At 42.5% G+C, this 16,616-nt stretch overlaps 1 protein-coding gene across 3 annotated transcripts in view; it reads left to right on the plus strand.

Annotated features, from left to right (window-relative positions):
- AFAP1 (actin filament associated protein 1) overlaps positions 1-16,616 on the plus strand; it is a 388,894-nt gene that overhangs the window by 326,910 nt on the left and 45,368 nt on the right. For all 3 annotated transcript variants that reach the window (XM_030191154.1, XM_030191156.1, XM_030191155.1), the window contains exon 14: positions 11,113-11,230. In XM_030191154.1, the coding sequence (XP_030047014.1) occupies positions 11,113-11,230 (118 nt within the window). The remainder of the gene's footprint in view (positions 1-11,112; positions 11,231-16,616) is intronic.

Below are 16,616 nucleotides of genomic sequence, written 5' to 3' on the forward strand. Positions count from 1 at the left end.
CAACAGGACCGAGTTATGTCTGAAGGCCAAAGAGGTGTTGCTTATATCATTACTGAAGCTATGGGCAAACCACAAATTAAGTTTGTGCTAGAGCTTGTGAGGGGAATTCATGGGTAATGACTGGAAAAGGGATGGGATTTGATATACTGCCTTTCTGTTGTTACAATCAAAGCGGCAGTCACAAGGAGCTGCAGTGGGAATCAAACCAAGTTCTCAGGGCAACTGCACTAACCATTAGGCTACTTCTCCACTGGAAGAACAAAACCAGCAGCAGCTGTTAGCAAGCTATATAACACAGTAAATGATGGCGGATAAAGACCTACATAATCCATCCAGTCTGCCTAAAAAGGCAGCCAGAGCCACACCCGCCACTCTGTGCAGGTCATAGTCACTCATGATTAGAAACTGGTTGGCAATTTGCCATCATGCCAACCACATATAGGTAGTTAGATGTTGTCGTGGAACAATATAGGATAAAAACAAAAGTATTGCCAGCAGTATGCAACTTGCTAATTTCAACATTAAGCTATCTCCCCCTTCCCCCCCCCCCCCCCCCAAGCTACACAGCACCCTGATTCATAGCATACGATAATAAAGTGTTATACAATATGCAGATTTGATCTTCATCTGTGTTTTGCCAATTTGGGACACAGATCGTAGAAGTCTGCCTGGCCCTGGCCTTAGATCCCAACTACATGTGTATGCATGTCTGTCTTTCTTCCTAGATCAGTAGTCATCAATAGCCAGTCAGGTTTTCAGGCTATCATCAGTGTGTATGTGTGAGAAATGTGCATGCGGTGGAGGCAATTTATGCAAATCTCTCTCTTGTGTATTCATCATAGATATCATTAAAACACAACTGACAGGAAGGCCCCCCAGAACAGGTTTGGGAATTACTGCTCTAGATACACATTGCCCTGCAAAAATCTTCATACCCTTATAAATTTTCACATTCTGCTGTCCATAAAATACTATTCAAAATTGATAAAATAGGAGGAGATTGGAATACTGCTCCCTTGTGACTTGTCCAGGTGCATCTCTACACCCTCTTCTTTATTATTATTATTAGCATTTGTATAGCACTACCAGACTTACGCAGCGCTGAACACCTGACACAAAGAGACAGTCCCTGCTCAAAAGAGCTTACAATCTAAATAATACAGACAGACAAGACAGCTACGGATGAGGGAAGTACTGGGTGAGAAGGAAGGAAGGAACAAGGGAGGGCAAATGAGTAGAGACTAAGAGCCAAAAGCAGCAGTGAATTCTTGGCCAAGCGAGACCTCTCCATGTCTGCACTACCTGCTTCTTGGAGGCTGGAGTGCCACAGCATTTTGGTTGGGAAACCTTACTGTAGATGAAAATCATAATGAGGGAGACATGCATGAGAAAATCAGTCATCTAGATTCATGAAGTTGGTAATAGGTCATTAGAATCAGGTTGTGATACTGAGAGCGAGTGTTAAGGGTGGGTCTTCACAATAACACAACTGGACAAGGTTGTAAAAATGAAATAAGTGCCTTATTAACATAAGCCTGAGGTCTCTTGCTTCACAGGGCCAGGAACAAAAGGTAAAAAGTCTTAACCAGTGCCTATGGCTGACAGGGCCCAAAACACAGTCTGTAAGTTTCTCCTCTCCCTCTCCCCCTCCCTCCCTCTCCCCCTCCCTCCCTCCCTCCCTCTCTCCCTCCCTCTCTCTCTCTCTCTCTCTGGGTTTCCAGGTTTGCCTCTAGCCAGACCTCAGAACAAGTCTTCAAATCAAAAGTTGACTTACCTCAGTCAGGTCACAGTAGCTATACATAAGTCATAAAGGCATATGCTGATGCTTCAACACTTCCTTCCCTGGGCCACCTTAACCTCACTTTGGCCCTGCCTTTTATAGTTCCTGGTTTTGGGTCCACCCCTCCTGTCTCACTTCCTCCCTGGGTGGGGCTAAGGGTTTTAAGGTGGCTTGCAGTATCTGAGGGATCCTTCTTAAGGGTGTGGGGCAGTACTCTTTATACCCTCTCACATAGGTACATAAGAATAACCATACTGGGTCAGACCAATGGTTCATCTAGCCCAGTATCGTGCTTTCAACAGTGGCCAATCCAGGTCACAAGTACCTGGCAGAAACCCAGTTAGTAGCAACATTCCATGCTACCAGTCTCAGGGCAAGCAGTGGCTTCCCCATGTCTGTCTCAATAATAGACTATGGACCTTTCCTCCAGGAACTTCTCCAAGTCTTTTTTAAACCCAGATACGCTAACCACTATTACCACATCCTCTGGCATCAAGTTCCAGAACTTAACTATTCTTTGAGTGAAAAAATATTTTCTCCTATTTGTTTTAAAAGTATTTCCATGTAATTTTATCGTGTTCTCTGACATAAAGGCTCATCTTAGATTGTTGATATCAGAACTGAGGCATTCAGGTTTTGGCATTCTCAATTCCTCCTGTATTTTTCAAAGACTCTACCAAAAGTGGAGCCTTCTGTAAAATTCCTATATGGGTGCCAGTAAATGCACCTTAATTTGCAAGGTACCATGCAGGAGGAGTGATTTTACAGCCTACACATGCTTTGAACTAATGCCTTCGCTCAGGAGTGGAGGAGTAGCCTAATGGTTAGAGCAGTTCTCTGAGATCCTGGGGAACCAGCTTCAACTCTCACTGCAGCTTCTGGTGACACTGGGCAAGTCACTTAACATTCCATTGCCCTAGGTACAAAATAAGTACCTGTGTATAATATGTAAACTGCTCTGTAACCACAGAAAGGCAGTATATCAAATTCCATCCCCCTCATGTGTGGGTACTGGAATGTATGTGTTATGAGCTGATTTTACAACATATATTCGTACTCTCCTGTGCATACATGTGTAGGTGGCAGATTTCAGATAAAAAGAATTCCAAAATAACTCTCTCTTCCCAGTTCCTAAAGTGGTGGTTGACACCACACAGGTTGTGCTACTGCCCCTGTATCACTAGTTGAGAGGCCATATCTGAACGAGCATCTGTTAACGCTGATGCAGACATTTCTAAAAGTGTACATGTTTTCTCATTGCAAAATGAGAAGTAGATGCATTCTTTTTCATTCTTCCCAAACCACACCCAGAAAATGCCCACTTGAAGTCTGCATCCTCGCCATTTCCACACAGAAATAGCAGCTTTCTAACATTACCGTATACGTATGTATTCAGTCTGCATGTGTTAATGCTGCTTGACCACACGGAGATGCTTCTAAAATTTATCTCCATAGACTAATCTGATTAAATTGGTGTTGGGAAGGTGCAGGTAGGAGCACCAGTACTATGTAAACCATATGCACTTAAGTCATCAGAGACTTGCCATAAAACTGATTCACATTTTTTATATTTATTAATACATTTATATCCCACATTTTCCCGCTGACTGCAGGCTCAGTGTGGCTTACACAATCTGCATGAAATACAATTATACAGTTGAAAGTAAGGTAAAAATAACATATGAACAGGAATATGAAAAAGATAATAAGGATAATTAGTGTTCTTGAAATCTTGTTAATACTAGGAATTAATCAGAATTATGTTTCTTCTGAAGAATAAGCCTTCTTAAACAGTACTGACTTCAGTAATTTTCTGAAATTGAGGTAGATCTGGGTAGATTTTACTGATTTGGGTAATGCATTCCAGAGCTGCGTGCCTATAAATGTGAAATTGGAGGCATAAATTGATTTGTACGTAAGGCCATTACAATCTGGGTAGTGTAAATTCAAGTAAGATCGTGAGAGACTAGATCTGTTTCTAGATGGTAAGTCAACTAACTCAAGCATATACTCTGGAACTTCCCCGTAGATTATCCTGTGAATTAAGGTGCAGATCTTAAAGGCAACTCGTTCTTTAACTGGAAGCCAGTGCAGATTTTTGCGAAGAGGCTGTGCAGATTCGAATTTGGACTTTCCAAAGATCAGTCTTGACTGTTTTGTTTATGTCTTGGATGCCTATCCACTGGAAAAGGCTGGATAAGCCATTGACATCACTTAGGGGGTCTTTAACTAAGCTGCGGTAGCGTTTTTAGCTAGCAGTAGTAATCAGCTGGCAGTAAACCCTGAGACACCCATAGGAATATTATATAGTGTCTCAGTGTTTACCGCCAATTGATTTCTACTGCGAGCTAAAAACACCACTGTGGCTTAGTAGACAAATTTTATGGCGGTTGAATGAGTTAGCTGAAGACATTTGAGAGAGGAAAGAGCAAGTTCACAGTACAGAGAGTTACAGTAAACTAAGTGAGAAATTACTAAAGCCATACATAAAAACAACTGATACCTTTCAGCAAATTTTATATTTAACTGGGAACATCCTTATAGCTACTGAGAGATGATTGACCTATGGCAGTTTTTCTCAACCTTGCCCTGGTACTCACCAAATATGTCTAGTTTTCAAAACTTCCACAATAAATATGTGTGAATATATTAGAGATCCATTGTATTCAAATATATCTCTGACATATTCATGAAGACACCTTGAAAACTAGACTGGACATTACTCCAGAAGCAGTGGGAGACCTTGATCTTTACTTTTATGCTGTCACAGTGATACAAATTGTGTGATTTTATGCCAGGCAATTTGAAATCATTGAAATATGTTTCAAATCAATCCACTGATGTGTATAGGACATTTTAAAATGACATATTCCAAACTTTTTATGCTATCATATATCGATGATTTGTTCTCTCAATCAGTTTGCTCAGCTCAACCCTCAGCAGTGAAGAAATAACAATTTTATACTTTCAGATACTGGCAGAGGAGAAGGCTAAAGTTTGAATTTTTCTTTTTGTAAGTAGGGCCCACAAGTTTCTTGTGTGTGCCTTCCCTCTCCATGGTCTTCCTGCCAAAAGGATGCCAGAGTGGGAAGTATTCAGACTCCCATGTGAAGTGGTTTTCAGAGTGCAAACTTAGCTTCTTGGTTTCTACAGTTTCAAAAGGGTGTGGCAAGAGGAGCTGTTTTTCGGAAACAGAGAACTATTGACAGCAAAAATGTGAAAGTGGATTTGCAGATATACAAGTTCATTTATTTTGAAGATAGTAGGTCTCAAAAAAGCTTTTCCTGTGTCAACATATATTTTGTGCTTCAGTAAGCATAATGACCACATTTAAGAGAAAGACAGAGAATGGAAACAGTCTACTCTGAAAGTTGCTTGGCTTTCCTTTTGTGAATAAATGGGACATTAATTTAAACCAAATGGAACTAAACCACATATTAAAAAGAGAAATGTCAAACTTAACTTGTATAATAAAAGAAAAACTCACTATCAAAAGTTTGCGGTGAAATGTTACTGTAGTAGATTAATGACTGTATCATGGTTTTATCAGTGAGCAGCTTAGTAACTGTTAATCAGCAGGGCAGGTGTGATCCACCACAATCCAGATCTCTTACATACCAACCAACAATGGCACAAACTCACTAGTGGATGATAATAATCTACAGCTTTATTTATTTATAAAACTTATACCCTGCTTAAACCTAAGTGGTTCACAGCATAACATACATAATAATAAAAACACATACACCACAAATACAACAAAAGCTACATAAACCCCTAAGAATAGCAACTAATAACTGCTGGTCCCCAACTGAACAAAATAATTAAGTTTTCAAAAGCTTCTTAAATTGTCCCGCATTCGCACAAAGGCGCAGGTAGCCAGACAATAAAACCGGACCCGTAAGCTTAACAAAAATGTCCATCAACAGATAACAATCAACATTCATTATACCAGGTGGACAATACAACACAGCAAGCACCTTGTGCCTTGGTTAATACACCTTAAATAACTGTCAGGCTTATTTTCGAAAGAGAAGGGCATCCATCTTTCAACACAAATCGGGACATGGGCGTCCTTCTCTCAGGGTCGCCCAAATCGGCATAATCGAAAGCCGATTTTGGGTGTCCTCAACTGCTTTCCATCGCGGGGATGACCAAAGTTCCCAGGGGCGTGTCGGAGACGTAGCGAAGGTGGGACTGGGCCGTGCCTAACAGATGGGTGTACTCGAGCGATGATGGAAAAAAGAAGGGTGTCCCTGACGAGCACTTGACCGACTTTACTTGGTCCTGTTTTTCTTACGACCAAGGAACAAAAAGGTGCCCGAACTGACCAGATGACCACCAGAGGGAATCGGGGATGACCTCTCCTGACTCCCCCAGTGGTGACTAACCCCCTCCCACCCTGAAAAAAACAACTTTAAAAACTTTTTTTGCCAGCCTCAAATATCATATTCAGGTCCATCGCAGCAGTATGCAGGTCCCTGGGGGGGGGGGGGGGGGGGAGGTGTGTGTGTATCAGCAGAGGCATAGCGAAGGCGTGGACGTCCTTTTTTCAAACATTTTGGACGTCATGAACTGCCCTCCCCCACAGGGATGGCCACATTTCAAGGGAGTGGAGTGGAGGAGTGGCCTATTGGTTAGAGCACTGGTCTTGCAATCCAGAGGTGGTCAGTTCAAATCCCACTATTGCTACTTGTGATCCAAAATCCAAATAAATAAATAAATAAAGGGGGTGTCAGAGGCATAGCAAAGGCATGGACATCCTTCTCACAGAGTACAAAAAACAGAAGAAACCAGTCTTCGCAAGAAAATTAACAAGAAACAACACAGCGAAGATGACTAACAGAAATAAAAATAAAAAATCATCAAATTTGTATTAAAAAATATAAATTAATAAAAATTGCATAAATAAGACGACACTTTGGTTGTAAAAATTAAAAAATAAACTTTATTAGCCAAAGGATAGCAGGGAGAAAAGGACTCGACACAGCTGTGTTTCGGCCATACAGGCCTGCTTCAGGAGTCTTCTCACCGTATGCTGATTTCTAATTCTATCCAATTGTAGAAGGAATATATGTGTCTCTTATCCGATACTACAGCGTTAAATAATACTTGAAACAAATTCAAGCGGAAAAGATCGGAGCAGCGTCTCGTCTCTATGATAGGGCTCTCTATTTGAGGGGATGGCGTAGGGTTTGCTGCGGACGCGCTGCTTGCTGATCATTGGGGAGGAATACATTTAGCATGCATTTGCATGTTAGTTGCGTTCAGAGCCCGCGAGCACGTTGTTTCACGTGCTCAGGGGCTCTGATCATGGGGTCGTAGCAAACGCAGGTGCAAGTATGGCGCTAACAGCCTCTAGCGCCTGCATTTGCTTCTGAGCATTGGCTCATAAATGCTGCAGGTAACCAGTGATGCTGAGATAGAAGGGGCAAGTCATGGTCAACCTTAGACGCATTACACAGTAACTGGATTGCAGGGCACAATAAGCACAAACATTTATGCATATAGCTGCTGCTTCCAATTAGGTGTGCTGATACACACTGAGCACCAATTCTGTAATGGCTTGTGTGTGCCAAGATGCCATTATAGAAACTAGTGTAATCCCCTAGTAAATTAGCTTTGGGAATTTCCTTAGAGGATTACTAGACTGCTGTGGAACTCTCCAGAGTCATTGGGGGGAGGGAGAGCAGTGTAGGAGGGTGGAAGTGGAGCCCAGCCCAGTGGGAGGATTTACGAGTAATTGACGATGGATGTCATAGTTGGGAGGGGGTTTGTAGGTTATAAAATTGATTAGTGAGCATAAGGTCTTTGGTTGCCTTCACCCCCCGCCAGAACCCATAAAGAGAGCTTTGTGCATAGGGAGAATTGCAATAAAGTAGATTTGTCTAAGAATTGAGAGTCTAGTGGTAAAGATTTCTACTCTGGGAAGAGGAGAAGGTTTAACTGACTGTGAGGTCCTAATGGTCAGTAACACTGGACAGTAGCACTGGGCACTGACCTGGACAATAACAAAGACAGAGGAAAGCAGACGGTAACAAATATGAATAAAATGGCCAGATAGCAAAGGTGGAATAAAGCATTTTAGTTTTTTAATTTAGCAAATGGAACCTGTAAATTTACAGTAGGAATTTATATCTGTTTTCTTTATATTTTGTGATTTGAATAATATTTTTGTATGGTGAGTTGTACGGTGAAAGGTTCTAGATTTATTGTTGGGGACTGTGGTGTATGTGGAGGTTCAGGGTTTATACTGAGATTCACAGAGCTGCCAAGTTATCCAGTTCCAGCAGGTAGATTTTAGACCATTTCTGGCTTCTGACAATCCTGTACTGATGCATTATGGGACATACAGCATGGATTTGAATGGATAGAATCAGGGACTATAAATCTCACACTGATTTGAGGTGGAAGTTCAAAATCAGGATTGGCTAAAAAGTCTCCTTCTTGGAACTAGGTAACTTTGCACATCTGGTTTCAGGTCTATTTTGTATGGCATCCAGCTTTGACTTCTGTAACAGTAGGGGAAAATATACAGTATATGGCTATACTTTTCCCCTTCCTGTTCCAAATAGTGCATCAGTGTCAGTATCGAGCTCAGAGATTTTCAACCTTTTCATCTCACGGCATATTTACACAGCGCTAAAATTGACAAGGCACACCCCTACACATGGTCCAGCATTTTACTTTTCCTCCCCCCCCCCACCCGCACATACACCCATGGTCCACCATTTGACCTTCTTCCCTTCCCACTCATAGTCCAGCATTTTACCTTCTCCCCCCTCACAAATAGTCCAGCATTTTTTTTTAAATTTTATTTATAAGAATTTAATTTTACAAGCACTAAAATAACTTGCCAGAAATACAGACAAAATAATACAAGAATTATTTCAATCAGGTAATTATAAACTCTTCCTTAGACCACAAAATAGGGAGAGTGAAACAAGACAAGAAGATCAATTAAACAACAGTAAACAAAGAAAACAGGGTATTAACCTGATTATCCTCAGTTATTTATTATCTGAATCATTATTCCACATTGATCGTCTGGTTGGCTTCTTCAAACCCAAAACGGTGTATAGTCAATTTATTTCATTGAAAGCATACTTATTGTCCAATATTAGTGGAAATAATACAGCTGATTTCATTTTTTTTCTTGTAAAACCAGAAATTATTTAACAATACAAACACTTGAGTCTCTAATCCAATTCGCACTGATTAAGGTAATCCCAGTTTCACAGGCTTCACTCCTTTTGAATAAATATACTAAGAGGAATCATTTCAGTTGTAATAACTGTAATCCCGGTAGCAAACCTTCAGGGGTGGTAGGCTCCCTTTAGCAGTCCACAAACAAAGTCCTTCCAGACAACACAGTTTTTAGTTCCAAACAGTTTATTTCCCCTCCTCCACAAAATCTCAGTCAAAGGGGTTAAAGTCCCATTCAGTTTCCAAAATAAAGCAACAAGAAAAAACTTCCCTTAAATCCAAGTTCTCCCCCAGTTCAACAGCCTGGGTTTTAGTTTTAAAAGTCTTTCCGCTTGGGTGGTTGCAGAATGGCAGTACAACGCCCACAACACAGCTAATTGACTCCTGTGACCACCCACTGCCTTCAATTCCTGCAACTCTGCCCCAAAGTACAATTACAGTCCATGTCAACTGGCTCCTCCAAACCTGGTGTGTTGGTCTCTCCAGCCTCTCCTTCCTCCAAACACTCCATTAACTCTGCCTCTCTGCTAGGCTGTTGGTTGGAGACCTCCTCCCCCTCCCAGGTGGAAGGAATCTTGTACTGATTTCTAACCCAAGGGTATTATGCTTTGTCATCCCTGCTCCCCCTTCTGGCCCTCGCCTGCCATAGCAGCTGCTCTCTCCAGTCCTTTTCCCCCTCCCTTCCACGTGGGGCCATACCGGGTTTTGGGACCTACCACCCCGATCCTTTCTCTCAGGGCCTTGTGGGGAATGTAGTCTGGCCCCATATCTCCTCCTGAGCTGCTTAGACCCTCCAACCTCCTTACACAGTCCAGCATTTACCATCTCTTCCCCCCACCCTCACAAATAGTCCAGCATTTACCTTTTCTTTCCCCCACAACCTTTAAAATAGTCCAGCATCTCTCCCTCCTGTCCCCTCTCCAGCTGGCGACCAGGCCTTGTCTCTTTTGATTCCCTGCCCCCCCCATGTACTTTTTAAAAGTTGTCTGGACTTTAATGATTGACGGCAGCACACAGCGATTTCATATAGCTTACTCATGCCAACCCCAGAGCCTTCTCTCTGACACTTCCCACTTTTGTGAAAACAGGAAGTTACATCAGAGAGAAGGCTCCGGGGTTGGCATGAGCAGGCTGAATGAATCACTGCTTCCTGCCACCGACTGCTACAGACAAGAAAACTTACTCCATTCTGTCACAAATTAAGCTGGCACAACTCCCATGGCACACCTAGGGAGCAGCTGTGGTACACTGGTTGAAAAACTCTGACCTAGCTGGTGGCTAACAGCCTTCTTTTCTGTCAGCCCATAAATGTGAATGGATGGTTGGGGGGGGGGGGGGGGGGGGACTCACGATTGTTTGACTTAAGCCTGGCTTTCTCTCTTGGCAGCCCTGAGCTAACATTCTATTTGCTTGTTTAGCAGCTCAGTACACTGGGGCAAAAAGTTCAACATATTGCCCAGAATGACCCCAAGATCTTTTTCTTAGGTGGTGATTCCTAACTCGGGAGTCCTTTTGCAAAGGCGGGCTGAAAAATGTCACGGGTGTTGGACATGCACCGATCCATTTTTTAGCGCACCTGTAAAAAAGGCTTTTTTTTTTGCCGAAAATGGACGTGAGGCAAAATCAAAATTGCCGTGCATCCATTTTTGGGTCTGAGACCTTACCACCAGCCATTGACCTAGCGGTAAAGAATCTGGGTGGTAATGACCTGTGCGCATCTGTTACACGCGCCCGAAAATAAAAAATATTTTTCAGATGCACGTATCGGACGCGCACCAAAAATGAAATTACTGCAAGAACCACGCAGTAGTCGGGCGGTAACTCCATTTTGGCGCGCATAGATGCTTACGCGGCTTAGTAAAAGGGCCCCTCAGAATCCAGCAGAACCTTTTTTTTTAAATCAAAACTGGAAAAAAAATCTGTATTCATTCTCCACCTGCTGTGAGTTTGACATTTGAATTTAAGAAATAAATCCACACCAGCATCCAAATTGTTATAAACTATACGAATTGAGAAAACAAATAACTCTGGTTTCATAATATGAGTTATATAGAAATTATTATTTTGGGTTTATCCTTTCTTCATGTTATTTGCCAGAGAGGTAATATACATTTTGTTTCTTATAGTTTCATGAACAGACGAGGCATATCTTCCATCCCATATCGAGAAAGTCCTTCTAATGGCTACTCAAATCCCAGTGGCATAGCTCTGCACTACGATGATGTTCCATGTATAAATGGATCTGTAAGTGTCATATTTTATATAATATAAATGTTTTGCATGTGTTGAAACAAAAATCTTGAAACTGTTAAGAGCAAATCTAGCAGCCATGGATAGAAGCCAAATTCTGCACAGAAATTGTAGGTACATCCTTTCTTTCTTGCAAACTGTTTTCAGTTTATCGCTTATAATGGATTATGTGGCAATATATCAGTGAATGCATTTTATCTTCTTTTAGATTCTTTTGTCCATGTTTTTAAGAAGCTCGGAGCCAATGAATTTGTTAAAAAATAAATATATTTTTTCAGCAAAGAAAAGGAAAAATAATAGAGTCAATATGTAAAATTGTAGTTGTTTTTTAAACACCAGCTTTAGCACTTAAAATTTTCACATAATTTCAGTGTAATTCAGTTATTATGATGGTAAGTCTGTAAGGTGGTACTGGGAAAGCACCTACATGAAGCCTGTTCTATAAAGAAAATGCAGCCATGTTCAAGGGGCAAATACGCCTGCCTTAAAGCTGGTGTAATTCTTATAACTAGGTTACACAAAATTGTGTGTAGTTGTAATTGTATCTGGGTTTGAAAACGGCTTGGACATTTTCCTGGAGGAAAGGTTCATAGTCTGCTATTGAGACAGACATGGGGAAGCCACTGATTGGTAGCATGGAATGTTGATACTATTTTGGTTTCTGCCAGGTATTTATGACCTGGATTGGCCATTGTTGGAAGCAGGATACTGGGCTAGATGGACCATTGGTCTGATCCAATATGTCTGTTCTTACGTGTATATGCTTGTGTCTCAGCCAAATGCCACCCATGTGAGTGTCCACCTGCAAGGTACACACCATTGCAGTTGTGTGCTATAAATTTTACATGCACAATTTGCAGAATCCCGAGTAACGGCAGTTACCCACGTAATTAGTGCCAATTCACACCAATTATAGGCAATAAATGGTTAATGGCAATTAGCACTAATTATTAAATTATGTTATGCACATAACTGACACTATTATATAACTTGCACACACAATTTTGCATGCTTAATGCTGAATTCAGTAAATGGCATTCAAAATTCGCTGCCCAAAATAATCAACGTTGAACTGTATTCTATAAAGGGCGTTCTGGGATGGCCTTGCTTTATAGAAGAGCTTGTAATGCTGGGATCCATGCTCAACTTTGGGTGCGAGGAATTACACCGGCTGAAACCAGGTGTAAATCCTGGTGCACAAGTCGCGTGCACATCAGCACTGTTCTATAACACTGTGCTTAAGCAAATAAGCTCATAAGCACTGCCATACTGGGAAAAGACCAAGGGTCCATCAAGCCCAGCATCCTATCTCCGACAGTGGCCAATCCAGGCTTCAAGAATCTAGCAACCCCCCCCCCCCCCCAAATATATATATATTTAATAATGTTCAATGGACTTTTCCTTCGGGAATCTGTCCAAACCCCCCTTAAACTCCGTAAGGCCAGCTGCTGTCACTACATTCTCTGGCAACGAGTTCCAGAGTCCAACTACACGCTGAGTAAAGAAAAACTTTCTATTTGTTTTAAATCTACCATATTCTAGCTTCATCTTGTGTCCCCTTAAGGGAACGCCCCTGACCCACCCATGCCCCCCCATTATTACATCCCATTTGCAGATCCGTGCAGAAACACTTAGGCGTAATTCTATAAATGGGCACGTAAGTGTGTTTTTGCATGGACCTGTTTTGGTGCCTTGCATCCTTAAGAACGCTACTCAGCATGGAAATAGCACCTAACGTTAGACGCCATATATGGAATTCCCCTGTAAGCGTACAGTTACGTTAGGGGGTATTTTTTATAAGGAGGGTGCCAAGATTTAAGTGCAAAGACTACATGTAATTGATCTGACTAGTGGCATTTATATGCATACGTGCAAAACAGAGAGGCTTCCTGGATCCGCACCAGGAACAGATGCAACAAGCAGAGGGTCGGAAAATAGTCTTGATTCAAGTATCTTTATTAAACAAATAAGCCGACGTAGACCACGTTTTGCCCTCACGTGGACTGCTTCAGGGGTCAATGGAACGCTGCCAAAAGAAACATACATACAGACTCCTCTTACTGCGATCTTGCGCCTGTGTATATGTGCTTCTGTCTGCAATGTCCCTTTGAGCTTTTTTGCTTAGCTGAGCTGGGAATTTTTAGCGTTTTGACTCTTCAAGGATTGTTTTATACCCATGAACCAGCCCATGCGAGGGCAAAACGTGGTCCACATTGGGTTATTTGTTTAATAAGCATTTTTGAATCAAGACTGTTTTCCGATCCCCTGCTTGTTTCATCATTTACATCCATATGAGCACGTATACATGCGTAAAAGTCAGCATTCTGGCTGCTCTTCTATAACTTTGCTTAAAAATGATGGCCCATAGTTTGCAGATGTGTGTTCACATGAAGTCTAGACAAGAGCACAGGTGGGGTATGGGTTATAGAATGCTATAACCTATTCAGCCTTCTTTAGGCGCAATCGTTTACATGAGCTCTGCGGCTGGTGTAAGTTGTCATGCCTTACACATTTGACATGTTGCACTGGTATTCTGTAATGAAAGGCAGTTTGTGTGTATGTAAATGTAGATGCCCACTTTTACACATCACTTGCATGCATAAATATACAGGGTACCAGCATTTTTGCATGTAAGTGTACAGATACATAAGTGGCAGCGGTGCAGCTGAGCACTATTTTGTAGGGGCAAGCATTAGTGGCATAGCACGTAAATGCAAAGTGGACGATCGCATGGGTTGTGCAATGGCAGAACATTGGCATGCCTTCATTTACAGATGTAACTTACAGAATACTATAATTTGTGCATCCGTTTGCTACCATGAGACACCCACCAGGTCTATGGTGGGTGCAACTGTGGGTATCTAGATGTAGGCACACCAATGCCAAGTTACCTAGTACTCTATAACAAAGGTGTAGCCAGACTCGGTAAATTGGATGGACCCTAAGGCGTCCTCGGCGCCTGCAGCAATTCATTCTCACTGCTGGCACTGGCCCCACAGGCTTCCATCTGCCATGTCCCGCCCTCGCTGACATCATTGCCTGTTTCCTATCTGGCAGAATGCAGCAGATGGAAGCCTGCGGGGCCAGCGTAAGCAGCAAGAATGAATCGCTGCAGGTGCTGAGGACACCTGTACACCGGGGAGGGAAGGGAATCAGAGCGCAGATGCCTGAATGCTGCGGAGGTGAGGGAGGAAAGAGAGCAGTGTGGTGCAGCAGCAGGGTGGACCTGAGCCAACCTGTAGCTATGCCACTGCTCTATCACAGAATCGGTTTGTCCAGATGCCATTATAGAATAGGCTTTCACCATGTAGCATTGGAGCACTTAAAAGGTGAGGCCCACTTATGCATTAACCCCCTAATTCTATAAAAAGCACTAAAATACGCGCACACAAATTTGAGCATGTGCCCAATTTGTGCACGCATTTTAATTGACTAGTGAGCTAATTAGCACCAGTAACTGGCTTTCTAGTCAATTATTGGTGCTAATTAAAATCAATTAACATGTTTGTATATAAATTTAGGCACGGGGTCCACACCTAAATTTAACACGGCAAGTCGGAAAAGGGGATGCAGAAATGGGAGGACCATGGGCAGATCAGGGTGGATCGGGGCGTGACTTTTATTTACATGCATAATTATAGCGTAAGGGGGCTCCGTTGCCTAAATATAGGTGTGAACTCTGTGCTTACGTGCTATTCTATAAACCGCACCTAACCTTAGGCCTGGTTTTTAGAATACTGCTGTGTTCTTTTTTTTTTTTCAGTGCTGATTTTTTAGGTGCCATTTGTGGAATTCCCCCTAAGAGGACAGTTGTACAAGTCCCCTTTGAATATCCAGACCAATTTTTATTGTAATAAAGGTTTGGTACAATGAAAAAATACCCTATTCTCATTAAGCTGTGCCAACGAAAATTCCGCAGATAGTACAAAAATAATAATCGCCCAAACTTTAGAAGAAGTAAAGAACGATAACATGGAGCAGCGGTGGCTACACTATCTCTCCATGGCAATTAACCACAAGCAATACAGCAACTTCTACATAATAGCATAGTAAGGGGCCATTTTACTAAGCCGTATAGGTTCCTATGCACACCCAACGCATGCCAGTTCAGAACTACTGCGTGGCTCAGGTGGTAATTTCATTTTTTATACGCACCCACTACTCGTGCTGGAAAATTTCCAGCACGCAGCGCTAACCGGGCAGTAATCGGCATTGTACACGCGCTGACGATTACCGCCCGGTTAACGCGTGAGACCTTACTGCTAAGTGAATGGGTGGCGGTAAGGTCTCAGGCCCAAAATGGACACGCCCCAATTTTCATTTTGCCGCACGTCCATTTTCAGCCCCCTAAAAAAAAAGGCCTTTTTTGCAGGTGCGCTGAAAAATGAAGCTGTGTGCATCCAATACACACGTCTACACCAGCGCAGGCCACTTTTTGGCGCACCTTAGTAAAAGGACCCCTAAGTGAAAAAGACCACCTGAGCATCCAGTGTGCCCAGTTACTCTAGATAGAACTGTCATCATATATTCCAGATGCCAGCTTCGGCCACGTCTTGGCCATCCCACCTTATCTGGGTCCATATGTTGCTGCCTTCCACATTGTTTTTCTACCATCCTGGGTAAAAGATGCACATGCACACTACTATCTGCTTGAAGATGTTTGATCCTAATGTTGCATCCCAGCCATTGTCTTCACAAAGATATCAAAGGGTAGCATGAAGCCATAATGATAGAAGGGATTGGAAATAATTATAGCACAGTGTCTCACCTTAACAATGAGCCTGTCAACAAGTGGCAGCTCATAGCAATAGCTCATAGAGGGGCCCTATTACTAAGGCATGCCGAAAAATGGCCTGCACTGGTGTAGGCGTGTGTTTTGGACGTGCGCAGGTCCATTTTTCAGCTCGCCTGGAAAAAAGGCCTTTTTTAGTGGCCGAAAATGAATGTGTGGTAAAATTTAAACCAGTGTGCGTCCATTTTCGGCTTGAGGCCTTACTGCCACCCTTTGATGTGGTGGTAAGGTGTTGCGCGCCAACTGGGCGGTAATCATCAGCACGCGTAAACTGTCGATTACCAGCTGGTAAGTGCCAAGCGGTAGAAAAATGAAAAATACTTTCTACGACGTTTTTTGGAGGCATGTCAAAAATGGAATTACCGCCTGGGGCACGCGGTAGCCAGGTGGTAGTTCCAATTTGACGCTTGTACATGCGTAGGCGCCTACGTGCCTTAATAAAAGGGCCCCTAAGTGAATATTGACAGCCGCATGACAGATACTGAGTATTCCTGGGCTGGGAGGGTCTTCACACTCTTGTTTGATCTTTAGATTGCATGTAACTCTGAATGACTTTGCTAAAGTGTTCTGAAAAAAAACATTTCTTAC

This window comes from Microcaecilia unicolor, chromosome 2 (assembly GCF_901765095.1).
Source record: "Microcaecilia unicolor chromosome 2, aMicUni1.1, whole genome shotgun sequence".
Classification (NCBI taxonomy): Eukaryota; Metazoa; Chordata; class Amphibia; order Gymnophiona; family Siphonopidae; genus Microcaecilia; species Microcaecilia unicolor.